Source organism: Motacilla alba, chromosome 1A (assembly GCF_015832195.1).
Source record: "Motacilla alba alba isolate MOTALB_02 chromosome 1A, Motacilla_alba_V1.0_pri, whole genome shotgun sequence".
In the NCBI taxonomy this organism is placed as follows: Eukaryota; Metazoa; Chordata; class Aves; order Passeriformes; family Motacillidae; genus Motacilla; species Motacilla alba.
The window spans coordinates 32,533,202-32,557,090 of record NC_052031.1 but is presented as its reverse complement, the minus strand read 5'-3'; the positions used below and the strand labels follow the sequence as shown (position 1 = coordinate 32,557,090).

The following is a 23,889-nucleotide window of genomic DNA, read 5'->3' as shown; positions in this document are numbered from 1 at the left end:
CCACTGCTGCTCTTTTTCTGTTTAGCCAATACACTTTTCTCAGCAAAACATCTCATCACCCTTTTGCTTTTCGAGCATCAGTAGTCAGCAGTTCCTCCACCACCTGCCAAAAGCTTTGGCTGTCTCCGTGAGAGCTGGGCTTCTTTCCACTACAAAAACTGGAAGGAAGTTAGGAAGTCAGCATCGTGCACCACTGAAACTTCATATTATAAAACCAGAGAAGACCCTTCTTGTGTTTTCTTACTTATTTTAAAATAGATTAAAAGCCACCACATAAGGCCCTCCCCTCACCAGTGAAGGATCTGACTGTGGAAATTGGGTTATGCATCCTCTGGGCTGTGTAGGACCTTGAATGAGGAATGACCTTTGCTGTCCCCTGCTGTGTGTCTTAGTCAGCTTTTGTGCAGTAGGGGACAAGAAGAAATGCCTGCAGTAGGTCGCTGGACACTGTGGTGCAAAGGCTGCTGCCACGGGCTGATCGAGGAGGGGTCACAGCTTCCTCAGCAAGAGCAGTGACAGCCCTGCTCTGAGCCAGGGTGGCTGCTGCGCCCCTTCCCCCACAGCCCCCCACACTGCCTGACACAGAATCATAGCATGGTTTGGGCTGGAAGGCACCTTAAAGCTCATCCAGTTCCTACCCCCTGCCATAGGCAGGCACACCTTTCACCTTAAAACCAGACTGCTTAAAGCTCCATCCAGCCTGGCCTGGAACACTTCCAGGAATGGGGAAATTTGTCTTCTTCAGGCACACGGTGGTCCTCAACAACAACCAGGGATGATTGGTTTGGGTTTTTTTTACCAAGGATTGAGAATGCATTTCCAAATAGCTCTTCTGCCTCTAAACATCTAAGGTGGGAAAGCATGGCAAGCCTATTTGGGCAGCTGTAGTCCCAGCCCAGGAATTGTCCTTGATAGCATCTGATCCATGTATGGCAGAACATCTCTCTGCAGCTAGCAGCCTGACAATCAGACCCCCTGGTTCCTGGAGCCAGCTAGGAAGGTGTGGTTTGCCACTATTTCTCAGACATAAGAAGATGACTGAAGATGACTTTTAACTGTGGCACTCCCCCCACCCCCTCCCAGCCTGACAGGATCTCTCTCTTCTTTTGTTCCAAGAAATATCCCCATTTCAATAAATGTCCCTTTCAAAATTCTTTTCACTCTCTTTTTAAAATATGTAAGCTGGAGTGTTTTCCTCACCCCATTTTTCCTGTGGGCAGCAGGAAGGGGGGTGTGGCAGGGTGTTTGGCCAAGTGGGCAGCGAGGGGTTTCCTCAGCCAGCGTGAGCACGATCGACTACTCTTGATGGGCTCTCAGGCAGAACTACGTGAAGTTGGGGACTCTTTGTGAGGAGTCTTCAGGTAAAGAGGGACTTCTAAGTTAGGCAGGGAACTTTCCAGGAACAAGTGCTTCTTCAGGCCAAGAGGGTGAGAGCCCTTGATGCAGTGTCAGCTGGATGCTCCCTTATGTGGAAAGTAGATCATCAGTCCATGTTGGAAGATACAGTGGTTTCCCCAGCAAAACTACACACAGACAGACAGAACTATCTTCTTTATTATAAAGATACACTATGAGGAACAAACTTGAATGTATACTGAAGCTTGTAATGGTACATGCCAAAAATGTACAGTACTATACATAAAAGTGCATTGTCACAACAGATTAACAGTACATTTCTCTTCCAGAACTGTGGGTTTTCCATGTTTTTATTTGATCTTCAAGAGTGGAAGGAATGCAATGGGAATGCAGCCATACACGAAACAGGAAAGGATGCAATGGAAATGCAACAGTACAAGAGCAAAGCTAAAGCTCCTCTAAAATTTAAAGGCACTTTCACATGTACATACTACAGATGTACATTGACACAAGTAGGTAACAGTCAACAAGCAGGAAGCTACCAGTACTGCAATTCATCAAACTTGACAGTAAAGGACAATACTGATTGGATTAGGTGTGCAGGAGTTACCCTTTAGTACGCCTGTAGATGTAGCAGTCTTTCCTGTTACATATCCACTTACTATGCTTTAAAGTATCTATAATAACCATCAAACTACACATTAACTCTGTGAATGCACTAAGTGGATGCATTCACTAAATGCACTGTTTCTAATATTTTCTTTTGCTAAACAATTTCTAATAAAAGCATTATGGAGTCCAGTACAGTTATTTAAACATACAAAATTCCCTATGCAATTTAAAGATACAGGTATCCATCTCAATTGTGCCAGGTGGGTTAATTTAAAAATGCTAGACAGAAACTGTGTGTAAATGAAAGCTGAAATTCCAGTTTTGTTCCACTGAGTCTAGTAAACTGGGGAACTACTTGAAAATACCTCTGGTCCCAAACAAGTGAGCAGACCAGCACTGGTCTGCAACTGGGGCTGGTCTGGCCTAGGCTCTGGCCCTGGCATTAGGGCCAGGCAGTACAGTTGACAAGGATGGAGGTTTGCTGACCCATGCTGCACAGCCCACTGAGGTGGATTAAGACTTTGCCTCTAACCTAGAGGTGTGTGAAGTCTCTGTCTGGGTTGAAAAGTATTTGCAAATACCAGCAATAGTTTGGGGCTCAGAGGCAGTTTAGGGTACTTCTCACACCTAGAGCTTCACATTGCATCACTTGTCTAGAAGGTGTAAACTAGAGCAGGAATAAATTGCTCATAAATAACAACAGGAAATTGCTCCTGTCACCTCAGCAATTGTCTATCAAATTTTGTCCCTACTCTTCTCTTCCCAAACTCAATTGTTTATGCATACTGAGTTGTACAATGTCAAGCTTTCTAAAAGTGAGATCTTACAGAATATGTGGAAAACCAGATCTTAATTACAGCCAGTCGTACTTCTGTAGGTGGACCACAAGAGATTTTTTCCCCCATTTTATTCATTGAAATGTCTTTTATGGATTGGGTGCTTGAAAACATAATCACAGAAATAGTATTATGGCTTACTGTTGCAATGTGCAAAACAGCTGTAGGTCTAGCTCATGCCTAACGAAGTTTAACAACAGAGCACTAAGCAAAGTTGACAGTCGCCACTCACACAGACATAAGAAAGGGACTGATTTCTGTCATTAAAAAAAAGGGAAGTGGAGGGGAAAAGGGTTATGGAAAACTTTAGTCAGCTTGAATCTAGGCAGTAGAAACTCAGCTGCCTGTCCTGTGAGTGACCCCGGCACCACTGGCAGGGGGTAGTCCCCCTCCAGAGTCCCTGTCTTGCTGCTGTCAGCACAGCTGAGCATTTGCTGTGCAAGGCAGTCAGCAGGGCTGGGTCAGCTCGAAACTCAGACTATTGCAACCCAAATCACGTCCTTAATTGGACACTGAGCAATAAAGTCAATGGGATACTTCTCTGAATTACTGTGTAGTTGATCCCTTTAATAGCCCCTCATGCTCCCTGATGGACCAACAGGTTCGTGCACTCCCCAGAGCCTGGCTTCTATGAACTTCACACAAATTCAGCTTCTGTAAAAAATGTGGTATCAGGGAATGAAGGTCTAACTTCATGGGAGGAGGTACACTATTACAGAGGGCAGCAAAAGGAGTTTCTAGGTACTATCCTGGAGATGTGCTTTAGCTGTATCCTGGAATGCTGCTTTGTATCAGTGAGAGCAATGTGATCTTCAGCTCCATCCAGCGCTTGCCTCTAGTGAGACTGCCAACAAGAAAGCTAAATCTGGGTGCCAATTATGAGTTTGTGAGGGTTTGGTGATTTTTTTTCTTGTGTCTTAAATAAGAAATGTGGCCTGAGATGACTTAGACATTCCACACAGACACATAATTCTCACATGCTAAATTTCAGTTCTTACTAACCTGCTTGAGATTTGGTTTGGTGACTCAGAAGTGAGAGGCTCCATGTCCCCTGAACCCCTTCCCGCCCCTTAGTTTTGTGCAGGATCTGTTATTATATAGCTACAGTAAGACTGTGAAGTATGGTACAACGTGGCAAGCTGTTTGTGATCTGTGTTGGTTTTATTACAAATGGTGCAGCATCAAGTTTTCAAGTAAGTCTATGTTTGTTTTTTAAAACTGTGCACAATTGTCCAGTTTTTTGTTTAATCGAAACCATACAAAATACAAATGCCCATGTTAATGTAGCTACTTTCAGACAATACATTCAAAAACACTGAAAAACAAAGCCTCTCCAGTTACAAACATGAACAAATGATGTTACGGAGCCCTGACTTCTATTGTTAATCCATCTCTTTCCCTAGCACACCCCAGCTGGGCGCTGTGGGTGGCTGAGCTGCCTACATTGTGCAAGATTTGTCGGCCGGACCCTGGGAAGGAGGAGAAGGCCCTATGCTAGGATTTGTTTTTGGAAGAACAATAGGTTTTGGCCTAAGAGCAGGAGGTTTCAGCTGCACTCCCATTCTAGGGGCCACCATGGGCTTGAAAGTACTCATGGTGTCACTGGAAGAACTAGTGCTGCGGCGGATCTGAGGCTCGGAGCTCCTCAAAACCACGCTGTGGAGAGGGCTGAGCGACTCTGTCGAGGTGGCAGGGGTGGGGCTGTTCTTCACTTGCTCCAAGGTGTCCAGCACGACATCAGGGGCGTGTTTGGCCGAGCTCTGCCGCTCCAGCTCACGGAGCTCGTTCAGGGCTGTGTTCATTGTCTCCTCGATGTCCTGGGTCAGAGCACAAGAGAGAGCAGCAGCATGTCATTTGTGTTGCTACTGAATGCCAGAGGAGCAAGGGGAGGGGTAAGGAAATGCATAAATTAATTCACCAACCATCCTCTAACAGTTATGATAGTGCTAAAATCAATTTCCACCAGATTTATTTGAAAGACATTACGACTGACAACATGGCAGCTTTGGGTGGACATTACAAACATTTAACCTTGTTTATATGAGAGAATCAAAAAAAGGCGTTAAACCAAAATCTGCAAGCCATTCATGAAGTGATTGTCAGGACAACTGATGTTTGGTTAGCAATGTTTTAGTGATGAACATTTTTGTCATCTCTTGGGTACTGACAACTGTAAAGATTTTAGTCCATTTGCTCACTCTTAGCTAACTGCTCCACTCATCTAAAGCCTCAGGCGTTCAGGGTCTGTATTCCCTCACATGGATTACAAAACCTAGTTTTCTAAGGAAATAAAGTTTGTGTGCCTATCAGCTCTTCTGTCCTCTTGTTTCACTCAGTTAAATCTTAAACAGAAGAAATCTGTAAGATATTGGTCAGTATGCATATGTAAGAAAAACAATTTTCTTCATCAGTATTTCATGCTTGAAGGCTAAAAGAATGCACCAAGATACTAGTTTACTGCTTCTCAGTGGTATTGAGATACAACTAAGCTTAAAATACCTTGTGTTCCCTGCCTGCTCACACTGACTTTCACATAGTTTAATCAAAGTTTGGGTTCTAGTCTAGGCATAAAAAAAGAGATATCTTAAGCCAAACAGTGCTGTTCCAGGAAAGTAAATTAACAGCTCAGAATAAAATAAAACAGTAAAAACACTTGCACTTTCTAACCCGAATACATGGGTTCTGACCTAAGCATGCCAGTCCATTCTATTCCTCACTGGAAGCAGAGTTTGAAAGCAAGCATTATCAGTACATTAAATTTTAAACATGAGTGCCAGTGTTATTGTAAAATGCGTTTGCAATCATAGAGCACCCTCAGGGTGCTCCTAGTAATCACGTTATCCCTCCTAGACAAAACGTGAGTTCTGAAGACAGAGGCATCTATTTACTCAAGAGCTGTTACCAGCTCAGTACAACAGACCAATCTGATGATCAGGGTACTTCCTACTCCATTCTCTTCACCTCTTCACTGCCAGGAGTCAGACTGGTGACTGTTCACACAGTGAGATGGCCCCCAATTTACGCAGCTGCAACATCTTGCACATCAGGTTCTACTACACTCATCAAATCAACACACTGTATGAACTGTACGTAAACTATAAAATCCACAAGACCCTGGACTGTAAATTTCTGCTTTGAATGGCAATTGTCACTACTAGCCAGTCAGAGCACTTTTCTGCTTACCACAATACTGAGACATAATCGAACACTAATCACATGCAAGTCAGAAAAGGCCAGCCTTCAACAGAGCACAGTGATCTATGCAGCTGTTGTAATACTGTCCTAGTGTTCTGTATGGCAGAGGCAATTTCATTACAGAGTAATGGGAAATAATTTCTTTTTATTGCTTCTGCAATGCTTACTCCCCTTGGTGCTTCTTCTACTCAGGATTGCTTAATGCATCTTCTTTCACACACTCTCTGTTTGGAAAGCCAAGTAGGATATTCCTCTGCACACACCTTCCCACCAGAGCACGTGCTCTGTGCTGTGCTATTCAACGGGATTTGCTGCTCAGAAAATCACAGTGCCATAAATTAAAAAGACACAAACCTGAGCTATTGACTCCGGGTCCAGTGGTTTATGGTCGTTGAAACCCGTGTACTGACCAGAAGATGTAGACCTTCTAATGGGAGGGCTGTCGATCTTCTTCAGCGAATCGTGCCTGCTGATGTTAGTGAGGCTGCCGTGGCCCGGCCTGCGCCGCCGCTCAGGGCTGTCGGCGTTGAGGTTGCGGTTCTGAAGGAGGGCTCTGGGACTGCAGTGAGATGCCAGGTTGGGGGAGCCCAGCTCCATGGCCGAGTTGGAGAGAGGGTGAGGTGGGTGTACCGGGCAGTGGCCGTCACTGCTCCTGCCTGGGCGTCTCAGGGGAGGTGGAGGTTCTGATCTCTTTCTTTGCCTGCACCAGTGGAGAAGTGGCGGTAGAACAAACCGTAGTGACCCAGCATAAGCACGTGGAGGAGTAATTACTGTGTTAGCTGAGCTAACTGAGCAGGACTACTGAAAACACGTTACGCTGAGGCTTACCTTCCTAAATACACATCTGAGTGACGGTCAGTAGGAGAGTTCATATCCTTTGATGATGACTTGTCCTCAGTTATGGGTCCGCTGCTGGCCTCACTGTCTGCTTTTTGGCTCAGTGTGTCTGAGAAAGTATCATCCCTGAACAGGACACAGGTGGTGAGATGAGAAGTCAGTGAGTGAGAGCACCTTGGCACTCTCAGATTTTTAATCCCCTTAAGAAAAGCAGGCATGTTATTAATGCACTGCAGCCCTTGCACATCTCCCAAAATTGTTTATAATCCCTCTGTTTACTGAGCTCTTTACACTTTGAGTGTATGTAACCTTTCGTAAAGAACTTTGTCATGCTTGGCAAAGCATGTGCCTAATACTGCAAAACAAGAGTTCAGGGCTGCATTTCCCCGGCTCTTGCTATTCTGAAGTTAAAAGTCAGCGACTGCTACAAAGAGACAGTCAAATTAAAATAGGTGCAGCAGCATCTGTCTCTTACGTACTGGGAACGTATCCATAGAAGTAGCTTAGCCTAGTAGTAGTTTTTGATGGAGCTTTCAATTCAGGGCAGTAAAGACAGCTATCCTGCACAGAAGGCAAATGTTCAATCTATCTGATCCTTCAAGCCACTGACCCATTTGGCAAATATTGCTAAGCACTGTAGATTTTACACCCACCCAAGAACCCAGTCACACCAGACACTGCTTACATATCCTGCACCACTATGTACTGGTGAGGAACAAGGCCATCAATTCCATTGTGCCTTCCTTCCCACCAGTCCTCAGATGCTCGGTGATAGAGCAGAAGGGAAGCTCCTTTCTTGAAAGAGAGTTCTCGTGCAGATCTTCCAACATAGTCAAACTTGGCAATAGCTTCTATGGGCTCGCACTCTGGGTGGGAAGAACAACAAATATCAGGTTACGTATCGCTCATTTTGGTTTCATCATCCCCATTTTTTGCTTTTTCTCAGTGCTCATTCTGACAGAGATCAGCTGAAGGAAGGCAGACTTCAGGCAGTGGTTACAATGTGCCCCTTACAAAGAACCATAATCAGTGTCCCAGGTGTAAAACATCTGGGCTGCTTCAGGAGCCGCAGGAAACAACATTTGAGTTGAAACACTCAACTGTTACAACTGCCTTTGGGAGAGAGGCCTCTGCCTCCTGCTGGAAGGGCTCCTGCGTGGCTAGAAAGTGGGATGGAGGCCAGGCAATAAAAACTCCTGAAAATAAGAAGTACAAACTCAGATGAATAGTCAAAGGCCCAAGGAACCAGCATGATAAGGGAAAAGTAAATAGGAGTGCTTCTACCATGTGTAGCGGCAAAGGAAGGCAGACGAGATTAGCCTGTGCGTGAGTGGGGATACCCTGCTGAACTGGGCCATGCAATTTCTGTCTTGTACGTGACGAGCATGCAGACCTACTGAAACCTAGTATTTAACACAGCACCAAAGCCTTGTGCTTTAATTCACTTCCTTAATGCCCTTTTGGAGTGAGACAAGACGGCTCCAGACCACAGGGACAGTCCCTGTGTGGCCTCAAGTTGCTTAAAGCAGCTCTGCCTGCTCCAAAATCCTGAGCTGCCCTGGTTTCTGCAGGGGAAGCCGGTGTTTTCTGAAGCCAAACACTGGCTACAGCAGTCCTGGCTAGTCCTCTGTCAGAATGCTGGTAAATTCAATCTTAGTTACCATCTTCAGGCTGGAAATGGGTTCCATCCCATAACCTCTGCTGCGATGGAGACCTACTGATGTCAGCAAAGGGGCCCTGCAGCTATGGTCAGAGCTGTGCCCAGGCATCCAGCAAAAAGCTGTGATTTTAACAAGCTCTTATTTTGTCTGCATAAAACCAAAAGCACCTGAGCTCTAACAGATTAAATTTTGTCATCAAAGTCTCAAAACATAAAGAAAAAACTGCAAAATACAGGTCTAAAAATCACATCCTGTGATGATTCCAGTAACTCAAGAGTCCCTGAAATGACTAATTTCTTTACATAATTAGAGCAATATTTAGATGGAAATTAACATCTGGGCTAATGACTAGCATAGCAACTTTCTGTCTGGTGTGAATTAAAATTGCTGAGGTTGTAATCCCCTAAAGAACCAGGCTGGTAATGAAAGCCACTGTCCCTTTATGACAACATTTTGCACAGGAATGTCTTTTTAAAATTAACTTAATTCTACAGTGTGAAAACATAAATGACAGCACCTTTATTGAGGTTATAGTTTGCAGCTCATTTTTTTAATAACTTGCCCAGCCTGCAGAAGACTGTCTTGTGATTTGCTGCTTCTGCAGTCACTGTCAGTGACAACTGCAGTGTGTATACAGAGGTTATTAATTCACAAACTTTACACAGATGGAATACAGTGATACGGGCAATTCACTGCCACAAACACAAAAGTAATGTATGGTGGCAGAAATTATTTCTATTATATAAATACAATCAAGAACCTAGCAATAACAGTCTACATTCCTGAAAATGCATCCCTACTGGATGGCTGTGAAGGCCCGTATTATATTTTTTGTTCTTTGTCTTTTTCCTCTCTTTCTCTCTTTTGCTTTCTTTGTCTCACAGCCCCTGCTCTGGACCACTGACATGGCAGCAACAATGCAGGATCTAATCACTGGTTTTATTTTTTTTTCTTCCCCTGCCTTGCATGGGCAAAGCACAGCTGTCATATACTACCCCACACTCTGCTCTGAAGTTTGTTGTGGGAAGGAAGAGCTTGTGAGCCAACCCTTTGAATATCAAATGTACTGTGATTTGCGAGTCAGCACCTTTGGCTGTGTGTTGTGGGAGCTGAGAACTTACTGAAGTGTACTGTACAAAATAAAGGGCTTGTTCACCTCCACTCTTGTGGAAGTCTGTTGTAAGAAATTTAAGGGTGTGTTAGCCAATACCTTTTGAGTCTAAATATTGGGCTGGTGCCAAAGTTATGGTGACTGTACAATAAAACTAGGAGTTCCTTGATATGTGTCCAATGTCTTTGTTCAGCCTGATCAGAATTTCTAACAAACATCACGGCCCCTACAAATGTCTCGCACACTGGCATTCTCTGGTGGGTGGGGCTGAAGGATTTCTTGGTTCATGTTTTTAAGCAAAGAAACTATAATGTTGACACAGAAAGACATCTTCTGGAAAACTGGGAAATGTCTAATGGTGGTAGGATATTACAGTATGCTACCCTGTTGTCATTCCTACAGTCTCTCTCGAACAGGAAATGCAGATGCCACAAAGCAACTGTAAGGAAAATGAAAAGAGGTAAAACCAAACATGCCTGTTAATCTTGCACTGTCTTTAAGAGGGCAATACAAAATGGCAACAATGTAATATTGACAAAAGAACACGTGTATTCTCCTATCATGTGTATTGCTTGTGGAATTTATTACAAGAAGAAAATACTGGAATCAGGTGGGATTGAAAAGGAGCAGACATTTATACAAGCGCTCTGTTCTCAGATTACAGCTAATTCATGGGTTATGGTAGAGTTGGTCAGGAATTCAGAAATAAAACCTCCCAGGCTTTGGAGAGACAGTCACTCACTAATACGCAATACTTTAAAATGAAAAAAAAAAAAAGTCAACCAAACAAAAAAGTTTTACAGTAAGTCATAAAATCCCAAATTTCCTGCACATATTTTCCTTAGACATTCTCCACAGTTAACTGGTAATGCTCATGAGTACTGGATTGATGGACAAACCCCTAAACTGATTGGCTATGGAATTTCTTGTTTCTCTGCTAACTTCAACAGACCATACAGTATCCCACAACTGAGTATACATGTCTTTTTATTTACAAATTAGTGGACTAAACTAGAAACAGTTCTGTCTTGCTCAGTGGAATTATGCTCATCTAAGTATGCTGTGCAATGAGAATCCTCTTCATTGTATCCCTCTACTACCTGCAAGACTCACACACTTTCTCAGAGGTCTGAATGATGCTGTCCCTCTGGAACCAGCTGTATGAATTGTTAATGTACCCATAATGGATGTGACTTTTAAGACATGTACATCAGATTGCCTGGGTAACAAATCCCACCTCCTCGGGGAGGAGTGCCCAGAAAATTTCACACAGATTTCGTGAAGAGGACAAAAAATGAGTTCAGACAGGTTTTCCTACTGTGAAAAGGGTATTTTCATTTCTTTATACACAGAGATAACTTTCCTACAGCAAACAGTACTGAGACTGCACTTAAACAGTAATTCATCTTGTTACAGGTCAAGCTTTAATAGTGAAAACCAAAGTACCATGACAGTTACTCCTAAATGTAAATGCATTTTGGAAAGTTATGCCATTTAGTATCAAGGTTACTGAATGACAGATGAGTATTTCCAAAAAGCTAAGGCAATGAAAGCTAAATTTGAGATCTGTAACTCAAATCCTGTGTGGTACTAATGTCTAACAGTAAAATTGACAGCATGGAGGGAAGTGTAATTGCACTGCTCTGTCCATACCTGCAGGCATTCAGTTAAAATACCAAGAAGCTTTTGGTGGCATACAGGATCTCACCAGCTATCATCTCTAGTGAATCAGGAAATGCTATGGAAAGGAAAAATCAGGACAAACTGAAGAACTGTGGGAAAAACTTCTGCTGCTTTGGAGAGCAGAAAGGGCAGAATAAATGTGTTAGGTTTAGTTTTGAGATTGGAGCGCCAGATGTAGACCTAACCTCCCTACAGAGGTGATGGCACTGAATTGGCCCTGGGCTGCCCTCTATGCCTCAGGGCACAAGGAGCAAAGGAAAGGAGGGGACACCACCCCCTGCACTTTTTCTAGGGGAGTTGCTGTGGCTCTGCTCTATACTTCCTCAGTTTTCCCAGGTGTACCCTGTCTGCTGGGAATAAAGTACGTCCTCAAACTCCCCAGGAAGATGGGAGTCTATCTCCCTATTTCTTTATCTTCTGCATCCCATCAGAGAATAGAATGGTTTTGTAATTTCAAAGTCCTGTCCTCAGGACAGCAGTTTTCTGACTGGGAAGAGCAAAAGCAAAGAACTGTTGCAAGGTGTTGACAAAACAGAATTTGGCAAAGCGTCGATCACAGCACACACTACTGAAGAGCAAGAAAATGACTGTGCATTGGGAACAACAATGTACAGTCTGACATGCCCCTGTAAGTTTTGTTTTCAGCAGAAATACCATCTAAAGTTTTACCCTGAGTTTATGAGATATCTATGGAGAGTATGGCATTAATTTTACGTATGCTTTCCTAGGAGAACTCCATCTGTCTAACTTCCTCAGGAAATGTTTACTTCCTTTGCAAACAATCTAGTCACTCTTTACCATATGACTCCAACAAGAATAAAAAAATCTCCATCAATTTGAAGGTAAAGGAAATATGCTAACAGCTGTTTCAGTGAAACATGAACAATATCCTTTGAATCTTTACTGCAGAAATATTTTCAGGTAAATGTTTGTCTGCAGCAAAATTACAGGTAGATTTTTTTTTTTTGTGTCTCAGCTTGAGTACAAAAGTTCTGAACTTCACAAATTATATTTCATTTCCAGATTGAGAAGAAAGGGAAAACTTTAATGTTTCCCTTATCAGGATATTTTCTGTATTTCTAAAAAAGCCTGAAAACACCACAGAAAAATGCAGCTCCTTTTCTTTCCTGCTTCCCTTTCCAGTGATCAACTGAAATACATGAACACCTCTAATCTTAGGGGAAAAAACCCACAACAATTTATATGCTTAAAATAAAGCAGTTATGAAATATTTATATGCTCGTTTATATGTGCTAGTGTTTTTTTCCTAATCTACTGCATTTTACCTCTGTGGACATAATTTAATTTTTAGTTTTTAAAGTCTTGTTGTTTTCTAAATTGTAATGAACATTTCTAGCACTACTGAGAGAGCCCCTACAGATGGGTTTTTTCCTAGTAGGTGCAGAGAGCCACTTGCAGTTCAACTTTACAGCAAGAGTAAGTAAAATAAATCCTATTGGTTTTGATTGTAACCTCTGGATTATGTTTCAATGACCCTGTAATTCCTGTGGCAGCTTGGTCTTACGTATGTACACAGTATTTTAGCATAAAACTAATCAGATTTTCAACATGAAAAAAACCCCTCAGCATTTAGAGAATCTGCTTCTTCCGTGTCCTAACAGAGGGAGCCATGTAAGTGCCATGTGTCTGATCAATACAGCAGCAATGCGGCACCTCCCTTTCTCTCCCTCCACATTCAGCTGGCAGTGATGCATCCAGCTTATAATCAATTAATCAATCACATTAAGCCCCCAAAATACCCTTTAGTAGAAGGGTTTTAGTTATCCACCATGTGTCTATCAGTGACTCTCATGAAGTTCAGTAAGCAAACTGAAAAATTTTCACCTATTGTCATATCTGGTGTAAATAATACTTTTTAAAAGGAATTGTGCAGAGCACAAACACGTGAATGTAAGTGCAAAGACAGAGTGAATGCATTTAATTTAAAGTCTGTAACCTACATCAGAGAAATGTGCTATCACAACAGAAAGCCATATTAATGGAAAAAAATGGGTTAGAGCTTGCAGGTTGGAATAGAAAATGAACAGTTTCTGTGTGCAATCCAGGCTTGTTAATCTTCAGCTTTGCAGCAGTATTTATCTAGCTTACAAATATTTTGTGCTAACAATTATTTCTCTGTAAACACAGATGTCCGCTTCCTTTTGGCACTGAATTAATTAAAAAGGTGTGACGAGGCAACTGGAATTAAACTACTGGGTGATCTGGTGAACAAAAACCCACGTCTTGAGCAGTTAAATCTTCTAACAGAACTTTGTCCTGTTGACAGGTATTCTCTTCAGGGTTTGTCTTCCCCAGTGACACGGTCACTACACAAGTAACACTACGACAGGAACGCAAAACTGGTATAACAACACAGTGGTGGGGTACAGCACATGATGATTGAGGCACAAATGATGGATGCATCATGCAATGCCACAGTCCTGCTCCTCTGTATCCTGCTGATGTTTTCATCTTTCCTAGGCATGGCTTTGAAGTAACTGCTTTGATGGCTGCTGAAAAGCTGCACTTCTTCTCCATGTCCACTCGTGCCTTTGTCTGTCAGTTTGGTCATGGGACCCTGAGGCCCCAGTGTATTGAACTGGTACGTCATCTACACTTGTGCTCTAAATGAGAGACAAGCAGGCTTCCTCAGCTTCCACTCTTGCTTCATACCTCCAATGGAAGAAGGAGTTCTTCTAAAGTTTAGCTATACTGTCTTGGAAAAAAAAAGGTGCAACTATGAGTTTGCTCACACTGATTAGAAGAGATGTGTTGTAGAAAGATGGTGGGTTTAGTTGTACAGAGCTGGTCAAGAGGAAGCCATGCACAGCCCGTCTTGTAGAGCTGTTGGTACTCCCTGCTGCACAAGCATGGCTATACACTCAGGCAGAAGACCAAGATTCCTCTCCTACTCTCAGTTTTCCTCCCTTCTGTAATGTCTGCCTACCCAAATGTCCCTCCTCTCCAAACAGCTGCATTGACAGACTCTGCCTGCCCCTCCTCACCTTGGCAAAGGGGAAGAGACAGCCAATCTGTCACTGACAGCCTGCGTACGTGACAAAGCAGATGGGTACAGCGAGAGTGGAACTATTGTTTACTTTGTTCTGTGTGCAGTGGGACCAGTGTAGCCAGGTTTCCTATACATACACCTTCCGGTTTCCCTTCCCTACAGCAATTGTCCCAGCTCCTAAACAGTATCCCTTATGACATTATTTAAAAAAAAAAAATCCTTTTCTGCTGTAGCTCTTTTCCTTCCCTCTCCTCTGCTCTGTCTTTTCCTCTTCCTTCCTTCACACATCCTCTGCAAGGGACAAGGGGAAGCTTTTGTTTCTACTGCTGCACGTGTGCTGGTTGCTCTGTCTGGGTTTCCTGCTGGCCAGATAGGGAGAGAGCTCACACTGCTGCTCTTCTCTACATGAAGTGCTATTCTGAATCCTTCACCTCTAATGAGCTGCTAATTCTCACAAAAATAGTTATGTAACAATTTTGAGAATCCTTTCCTTTCTGTTAAATTTGCTTGAAACTTGGCAGAAGTTACTGTGAGGGACATCTGAAGGATGGTCAAACTGTCACAGTTGAATATACATTTATGACCTGGACAAAAAGAATGAATATAATAAGGTGCATCAATTTTTTCATTGATACCTCTCATACCCAGAAGTATATGTGACTGATATTTACAAACGATTATTACTGTTCAAAAGTTTCACTGAGGTACACACATGTTTTTAAGTTGTTATAAATACTTTAGAGAGAGCAGCTTTTAAATTCATATAAAAATAGACCTTCAATGGCAAATATCCTCTAGCTGCAATATTTAAGGGCACACTTTTGACAAGTTTAGTTTTTGCAGACAAAAGAGTCACTAAAAATGTAACACTATGTCAGAAAATAATATGTGCTGACTGAAATAGTTTCTCTCTTGCCCTTCCTGTGACTGGGCAAGTCAGGAGAGAACAAGGAAACAGCTGGTTAAACACAGATGAATCAAGAGTGCAAAAGCACACAAACAGAGACTGAAGATTTGGTACAGAACACCAGGACTGAAATTTCCTTCTTTCAAATAAGACACAATTAGGAAAGGAAGAAGGTCTCCTGCCTGGAACACCTGTAGAACTTACCCCCATCAAAGGCACAGTAAAGTAACAGACTCACCATCTTCACTGGTGTGGGGCTCTGTACTGGCATCCTGGTCCCCCTCCTCCAAGGTACCATGCTCACTGTATGGGCTGTCACTGGAGGCAAGCAGAGAGGAACCACATACATCAAAAATATGCCACTTCCATGAGATTATTTAAAAGCATTCTTATAATGTTACAAAGTTATGTGCAACATAATTATCCTAGTGTGCTATGAATACATAATTGATAAGGAAGCCTATATGCACTTCCTTGAAACAAAATTCTGACATAAGAAAACCTCAGAACATTTGATTTCTTTATAAAAAAGAAGTGTGTGTGTTTGCTGCCAAGGGGGTATCCTGGTTTTGGCTGGGATAGAGTTAATTTTCTTCCATGTAGCTGGTATAGTGCTGTGTTTTGTATTTAGGATGAGAGTAATGTTGATAACACACTGATGTTTTAGCTGCTCCTGAGCAGTGTTTTCACTGAACATTCCACCACACGGCCAAGTGGACTTGGGGGCAGCACAAGAGGCTGGAAGGAGACACAGCCAGGACATCTGACCCCAACCAAGCAAATGGATATTCCAGACCATGTGGTGTCATGCCCAGCATATAAACTTGGGACAAAGTTGGTCAGGAGCTGCTGCTCAGGCACTGGCTGGGCACCCATCAGTGATGATGAACAACCGCACTGTACATCACTTGTTTTGCATATTCTAATTATTGTTATTTGCCCTTTCTTTTCTGTCCTATTAAACTGTCTTCATTTCAAGACATGAATTTTATATTTTTTTCCCAATTCTCTCCCCCATCCCACTGTGGGGAGAGTGAGTGAATGGCTGTGTGGTATTTATCTACCTGCCCTGTTAAAGCACAACAAAGAAAAGGAACAGGCATCACAAGCTGAGATTTTGTAAGGTGGTTCACAGCCAAAGAAACAATTTCCTACCTGCCTGCGTGCTCTGTACACCCGGAATTCTATCTCTGGCTGAACACAAAGCAGCTTCCTCCACAAAATGTAGGAAACATCATCATAACTGCCCTTGCTTCACTTTTTCATACTTAACACTTTACTGTGTGGACCTAAATGCTCTTCTCATTTATCTTCATACTTCTAACCAGCCTAATGATTTTGTTTAGGAGACAGAAGGATAATATTCTGACTTACCAATAGTCATCTCCAGCCATGCATTTTTCATACACTGGTCCATCAAGTTCTTTCACATCTGGAAAAATAGCTTCATGATGGATGATGATAGTTTTGATTATCTCATTCACATGTGCCTGACAAGACACCTGGTCTTGTATGTCGGGAACAGGCATCAGGGTTGGCCCAAAACAAATGGCCAAGTTGTACGGATCCATCATGTTTTCATCACTGTACTGTGAAAGGCTGTTATAACAGAAAAATCAAGAAAAATTGACTTTTCCACTGTAACTAACCTTATTCTGAAAACTGTAGAAAACTTTTTAAAATCACAACTTAGACATTTCCTGTTGTCTTTGACAATCCCACATAAAGTAATGGAACAAATCCCAGGATTTCTTTGATAGGTTATATACACTATAGGTTATATAAATAGGTTGAATAGGTTATATAAAGTGAGTTTATGCATGTGTTCCCACACTACCATGTTGAGTGTACGCTGACTTAATGGGCTAACATCAACTGCTGCTGCTTCTACCTCAACAATGCTCCGAGTGAACTGGATGCAAAGCGGGTATACATTTCCACTGGACCTTGGTGCATCTCTTTAAACATCTCTTTAAGCTGGCTACACAATTTAGGCACACAGAATTGTCTTCTGCAGGCAACTAAGTTCCTGGATCATGCAAGGGCTCTTCTGCCTTTTGGTTTCTGTTTTTACCATACAGACTAAAATTCCTAAGCACCTTGCCTTCTGCCCACAAACTCCCACAACAGTTTCATTATGGAAGTGTCCAAATGAAAAACCTTCATTGTTATTAATCAACTTTTGCAAGCTCTCCTTTCTTCCAGAAAATGCAAGGTTACTAATTTTCTAATTTGAATGAGAAGTTGGTATCTATTGCCTTGTTTAAAAGCACTGGCATTTTTACTGAATGCCAATGCAGACTTTTGAATGGTTCTTTGTGGGACCAGTCAAGTAGAATCTGAAGTGCTGGGATGCCCTATACTATGTTGTCCTGCACTCTGAAGCAGCATGGGAATTCTGATGTCTGGTTGTATTCAAATATAACACCATGTTCCCTCTAGAAAGGGAATTTTAGAGAGTGTTTTCCATGTTTAAACAATACATATGCATGAGGCAAACCTTCTGCATGACTACCCTCGTAACTAGCTTTTAAAATTAATCATGTCTGCCCCTTTCTTATGCCATGATTTACTATCCTGTCCCGTGTGTTAATTGGAGACATCTTGTTCTTCTGATTTATCAGGTGGTTCACACTTTATACATGCAAAACCGTAAAAAAGATTGTAACTATCATTGTGAAATGGGAAGTCCTGCCGATGGTTGTTAGTATGCATGGCTCCTCAGGGCTCAACAGCAAGGCTGGTACTGTTTAGCATCTCCATGAATGACCTACACAAGGGGATGGAGTGCACACTCAGCCAGCTTAAAGGTGATGCCACACTGGGAAGGGAGCAGTAAATGTGCCAAAGGTCAGACACAGGGCTACCATTTAGAAGGACCTTGACAAGATGGAGGAATGGAGAAATAGGAATTCAATCAAGTTAAACAAGGATGAATGCAAAGTCCTGCCCATGGGAAGTCATTCCACAACATTTGTGGCTATATTAGGAAGAGAAAAGGCAGCAGGTTAAGGGAATGAATTATTCCTTTTCCAACTGGTGCTTGTGAAGTTGCACATGAGGTTCTGTGGCCAGTTTTGAGAGACTGACAAACTGGTACCAGCCCAGAAAAGGACTACTATGGAGATGGCTGGGGAGCTGAAGCATATGAATTATAATCTAAAGCAGAGAGAACTGGGTTTGGTCAGCCTTTGGATTAGAAGGTTACTGGAGAATTTAGCTGCAATCTCCTACTATATTTAAGATTATTAACAAGAGCAAGACAGACACAGGTGCAAAGAGATGAGAGGCAATAGACACAGCAAGGGATATTCCAATGAAAGCAGGAAAAAATTTCTTTACTATAACTGGGACTGACTGCCTGGAGAGGCTGTGGGCCATTTGAGGTTCTTTACTGGCCAAAGCCTTGAGCAACCTGATCTAACTTTGGAGCTTTGTGTGGGAGGCTGCACCAGGTTAGGTCTGCCATGAGACCTGATGACTTCATGTGGTCAAGCAGGCAGAACTGCATATGCAAAAAGCAGAATGGGATTTGCAGGAAGTCAAATAATGGGAATATTTTTCCTGTGGATGCACAAGGAGCAATTTGGAGGCAGTAAGGTATTTAATCTGCTTTCCAAACTGCATTCCTGTGGAGAGCACAGATGCAGCTAACATGACAACATAACAAGTACAGCCCTATACAGCTCTGGTCAGTCTGTATGTCTCTGCAGAGGAGAGGCTGTGATGTAAGCTTTTAAGACATTTACATGGTGTAATTTTTGGGGGATGGATTCAGTTTCAAATAAATGGTTATTTTCATAAAACTTTAGATCTCTGTCTCTCTCTTACGTACTGCTTGAAAGCGGTTCAGAAAATGCTAGAAGAAAGGAAACAGGAACAGCTGTGACTACAGGCATGACCAAATAACCTGGCTGCAAAAGACCCTGTTTCTATAGGAACAGACAGGCTGAATGAAATGGGGAAGGTCACAAAGACAGAATGAATCAGCAAAGGGCAAATTTAGGAAAAAAGAGGAAAAAGATGATATGAAAACAGATAGAACAGGAAACAGACAAATTGACAGCAGAAAGAGAAAAGTTAGAATCAGGGCAAAGTGCACATAAGCAAAATTTTCTGTGAAACCATTGGGTTCAGCAAAACCAGAGAGGGCCATGGAGGACTTGAGGAAGAGACACAGTTCAATTGCCCAACCTGTCTTTTATTTTCTCTTACAGAAATAAGTTTTTTTCTGGGATGATGAAGACATGAACACCACTTTCCCTCTCACACAACCCTTCTTCCAGCCTGTGTTTTGCAATGTGAGAAACAAGCTACTCTGCATCAAAGCATACACAGGGGATGTGTGCTCTCTATACTCATACTCCTGTTATCAGAAAACAGAAGCAGCAAGACAAAGTCTCACCCTGGCAGTGCCTAGCACCAAACAGGTAGCTTGTAGTGCCTGTGTTGCTTGAATATACTGGGTTTTTTTTCCCATCAGGAGAAATCAGCTTGAGATAAGGAAAATAAATGCATTTTTAAATTGCACAAACTAGTTTTAACGTAGCTACAGTTTGTTATTTTTTTTAACAGTTTATTTTTTTGCCAGCTTTAATGCTGTAGACTGCACTCCCCATTTCAGACAACTCTTTAATCTGTCTTGTTCCATTCTGGACAAATAGAATTTTAATTTGAATGGAATCCAGTGCTTTCATTCCATTTGCACTGCCAATCAGAAGATAATTTTTTGTGTTAAATGGAGCTCATATGTGAATTCTACATAGAGTATGAATAAACCCAAAGAACTTCAACAGCAGCAAAGGAAGGCAGAGAAAGCTGCAGTACCTGGGGCCAGTACTTACTGATTGAGGAAGGCGAAGAGGTATCTCATCACTATAAGGACCGACCTGGGCAAAGTAAGGAGGAGTTTGCGGATGTGAAGAGCCCTCTCATAGAGATTGTCTATTCCTGCAAACAGAAGAACATATTTTATGTTCCCTTGTATATGATTGTCAGAAAGAGCATTCAGTCAATTTGCTCAATTTACTTTGACTTTTTATCATCACACGTCTCTAATTCTGGCCTATTAGAAAAATGAGATCTAGAAGTTCTTCTCCCTCTCATTAAAATCACACAGCTTAAAAGTAACAGTTTTTGAAGAAGATACAAATCTATCTAAGTCAAATGCTGAACACTTGCTGAACCTGACAGCTCTCAAAACCACAAAATCTGTACATAAATAACCTGAAGGAATCAAGGAAAGATGCTGGCCATTCCTTTCAAATACAGATGCATTCTCTTTATTTGAATTTTCCCATCAGATATATAATCCAATCAGCAAGCTTCTCTAGCAAGTTTTCTTAATCAGACGTCCAGCTATAACTCTCTTAGTGACAAAATAGGAGAAAGGCCTTATTTTTATTTTTTTTTTGGTATGGAGCTAAGAAACACAAAGATTGCATTTTTCTCAAATGATTTTATAGCAGTCCATGGAAATTCTTCTGAAGTGGGAAAAATCATCTGATAAAAGCATCAGTTCCTAATGTCTTGTAACAAGGATGCACTGTCTTCTATGCTGGTCAGAAAGACTATGTGGCTGCAAGTCGGGCAATGATGGGATAAAAGCTTGAACTGTTGTTTCAGAAAAAGCAATATCTCAGTTTTTAACTCAGTGTGTTTTTTGAGTCCACAGTAAATGACACTGTGGGAACAACCTCAAATTTCAGTAATGCTTTTTATGTGAGCCAAAAAAGTATGCTGCAATTAACAATACCTAGGGGAAACCTTAGCAGACTAAGATGAGAAATCCTGTCCAGTGGCACTAAAGTGGATATTCAGAAATTTGGAAATCAGAAACAGGAGCTGATTCCAATAGCTGAAAAGCAGATTGTAGCACAAAATGTGGTATTTAGGAGTACACAATTAAAATAATTACTTACATAAAAATGTGGTAAGTGTAAACAATTACTGGTGTGTATTACCTATGTGCTCTTTGGTATGGCTATTTCAGTATTTATTTGTAGATGCAAAATGTGTATTGACTTACATTTCTTAGAAGAAAACTGGTATCTAGTAATTGTTATTTTGGTATTAAAAACTAAGCATTAGAAGAGCATGTTGGCAGCAAGATTATTTGCCACCTAGAAGTGTTATAGTTCACTAGGAAATGCCAGTGCAGCAAAAGGGTGTGAGACCTGCTCCCACATCAGCATTCACAGGAGATTCCACTGGCTCAGCACCACCAGTGTGCTGGAACAAAAGATTCTGGGATGGGATCAAACTCCATCAGAGTTTCTGTAGAAGCACAACAGCCTACCACTGCTTGCTTGAAGGAAGTCCATTTGGATTATGGTCTCTACTGCAGAGGCAGAATAGCAAAACTCTGGCAGGAAGTAAAAACGTATTCCCCAGCAGAGACCCTGAAGGCTGGACAGTGTCCCTGGTGAGCTGCTGCAGAGCTGTTAGGAAAAAGGACTGCTGACAAGCTGTATAATTTATAACCTAATGAGTCACTCTGAACCCAAACACTAGCTGGAAATCAGTTCAAGCCATCTCAAGTGAAGCATGGGACCTGAAATTTATTTTTATGTTTCTTGTAAACAGGGACTGCATGAGTCAAGAAGTATTTCTGATTACTGGTTAAGGACTGGTGTCCACGGCAGGAACACGCCAAGTCTGGGAGCTACTTGCATAGTGAATATCCACAGAGCAACTACAGTTCTCCCTTGCCATTCCAATGCATCTTTCAACACTCCTGCTTCAGCAGCACTGTGTGCTGCATGTGGGAAGCTGGAGGGGAGTTTTGATGCAACACCAGCACTTGCCTTCTGCATTACAGCCTTTCCTGGCTAATGCCTTGTGCTACAGTCCTGCCTCTTCCAGACAATCCTGGAGACTGGCCCTGGGCCAGGTTCAATCATTGTTGAATTAAAATCAGACCTGAAAAAATGCACTGGGCTGGGACCCAAGGTGGGTTCAGCAGCTCCTTCTAGCACTGTGTTGCCTGTATGGCCGCAATAGCTCTGTCTAAACTAGTGAGCTAAACTGGGACGGGACACACTGGCAGACAACTACCACTCAGTAGTTATCACACTCTCTAGTGTCCTTGTGATCTCTGCTGACTACAATTCTTCCAAGTGATTCCTAGACAAGTTTGACAGATGCATGAGTCAGGAACCAGTCCCAGTAGGCAGCACAGAGATGGTGGAGTAGGTACAGAGATTCTGGCTGTGTAGTCATGTACTGAACTATCCCAGCTGTCCTATCAGGAGCATGATCAGTACTAAGGACTAGAAGCGACCTGAACGCCATACTGAAGCAGTTACAAGCCATACATGCTTGAAAGAGATGTGTGTGCTTCCAGTACTTTCCTGGTAACACTGGACCCAGTTTCCATGGAAGTACCTTTACTGAAAATCCAAACTACTGTCAAGAGGTAAATTTATGTGCTTTCCACATTATTTCAAGAGGCTTTTATTTTCCAGCACTGATTTGGTTTAAACGAGCTAGGTAATGATGTAAAGTAGTTGCATGCTGTTTTTAAATGTGGAGCTGAATTTCCTCATTGCTTGAGTGTATGCAGCACATGAGTGTTTGGCTACTTAGGAAAGATGGAATGAATACAGAGCAATCTTTTTACATGCAGGCAGAAAGAATTTGCAGCTCTGCTGCTTCCCATGCAGAGGAAAGCTAAAACATTGCTTTGCCTCCAATGGCTTTGCTAAAGAGAGCCTCAGGGCAGAAGGGCCATCCAACCTATAAACTGGTTGCTGCAAGGAAATACTGGCAAACTCAATGCTGGAGAGAGCTGGACACGTCTCCCCTCCCACAGTACTTCTGTTGGAGACACTCTTTTCATTACTCTGATTTTTTTTTTTACCTGAGTGCCTGATGAGGTATTACCCATTTCTCAGCTAAGAAAACAGAAGTGCTTGCTATTACATGATTTGTCCTAGTAATGCAATTTAACTGCTGAGCTGAAATAGAAATCAGGGGATTTGAAAACTGGTTCATTACTCTAATGATATGATGAGACTCATATTCCCAAAGACAAGCAAGAGGACAAGCCTCTGGCAAGGCCAAACACACTGAGAATTAATGCATTTTTTCTGACTGTGGAGAGAGACAGGGAAGAGAGATCTCTTTGAAGGACACAGGAATATCAACTGCAAATCAAGACTAATGTTAAGTAAATATCACACAGTGAAATGGTTATTATTTTCTAGTTCCCAGTTCTCAGAGCAAAGCAAAACTTTTGGAGCTCTGGTCTGACACATCTGCCTTCCAGACCCACCTCTGCCATGGGGGTCAAACCCACAAGCAGGAGAGTTTCTTGTCAGCAAAATGAGAAGCTATTTGTTGTGGGAACACTGTGCTTCTGTCAAAGCAGAGCACAGGAGATACTTGTAGGGTGAAACAAGAGGAGGGGAAGGAGCCAGCTTCTGCAGTTTTGTGACTATAGCGCTTTGTGGAAGAGCCAGGCACCTGAGCCCAGAACTATTAATGTACCTTCATCAGACAAGAGTGGAACAAAGTATCCTAATAATATAAGGAATTTGATTTTCTGTCTATCCATAACATTATCTAGGCATCTAAGTTTCTGAGGTGTTTTGGATCTAAGAAGCCTCTGCCAGTTACTACAAAAAATGAAAAACAGAGAGCTCAGAGGTCATTTAAGTCTACAATCTTAGCTTCTGACT

The 23,889-nt window shown here is 42.2% G+C and overlaps 1 protein-coding gene across 2 annotated transcripts in view; it reads right to left on the bottom strand.

Annotated features, from left to right (window-relative positions):
- Window positions 1-1,534: 1,534 nt before the first annotated feature.
- Window positions 1,535-23,889, bottom strand: part of SRGAP1 (SLIT-ROBO Rho GTPase activating protein 1) — a 139,325-nt gene continuing 116,970 nt past the window's right edge. For both annotated transcript variants that reach the window (XM_038153974.1, XM_038153975.1), the window contains exons 16-22: window positions 20,053-20,158; window positions 16,583-16,807; window positions 15,447-15,526; window positions 7,522-7,702; window positions 6,828-6,962; window positions 6,354-6,699; window positions 1,535-4,621 (exon numbers count right to left, since the gene is read on the bottom strand). In XM_038153974.1, coding sequence (XP_038009902.1) covers window positions 4,244-4,621; window positions 6,354-6,699; window positions 6,828-6,962; window positions 7,522-7,702; window positions 15,447-15,526; window positions 16,583-16,807; window positions 20,053-20,158 — 1,451 coding nt within the window. In that variant the 3' untranslated portion in view covers window positions 1,535-4,243. The remainder of the gene's footprint in view (window positions 4,622-6,353; window positions 6,700-6,827; window positions 6,963-7,521; window positions 7,703-15,446; window positions 15,527-16,582; window positions 16,808-20,052; window positions 20,159-23,889) is intronic.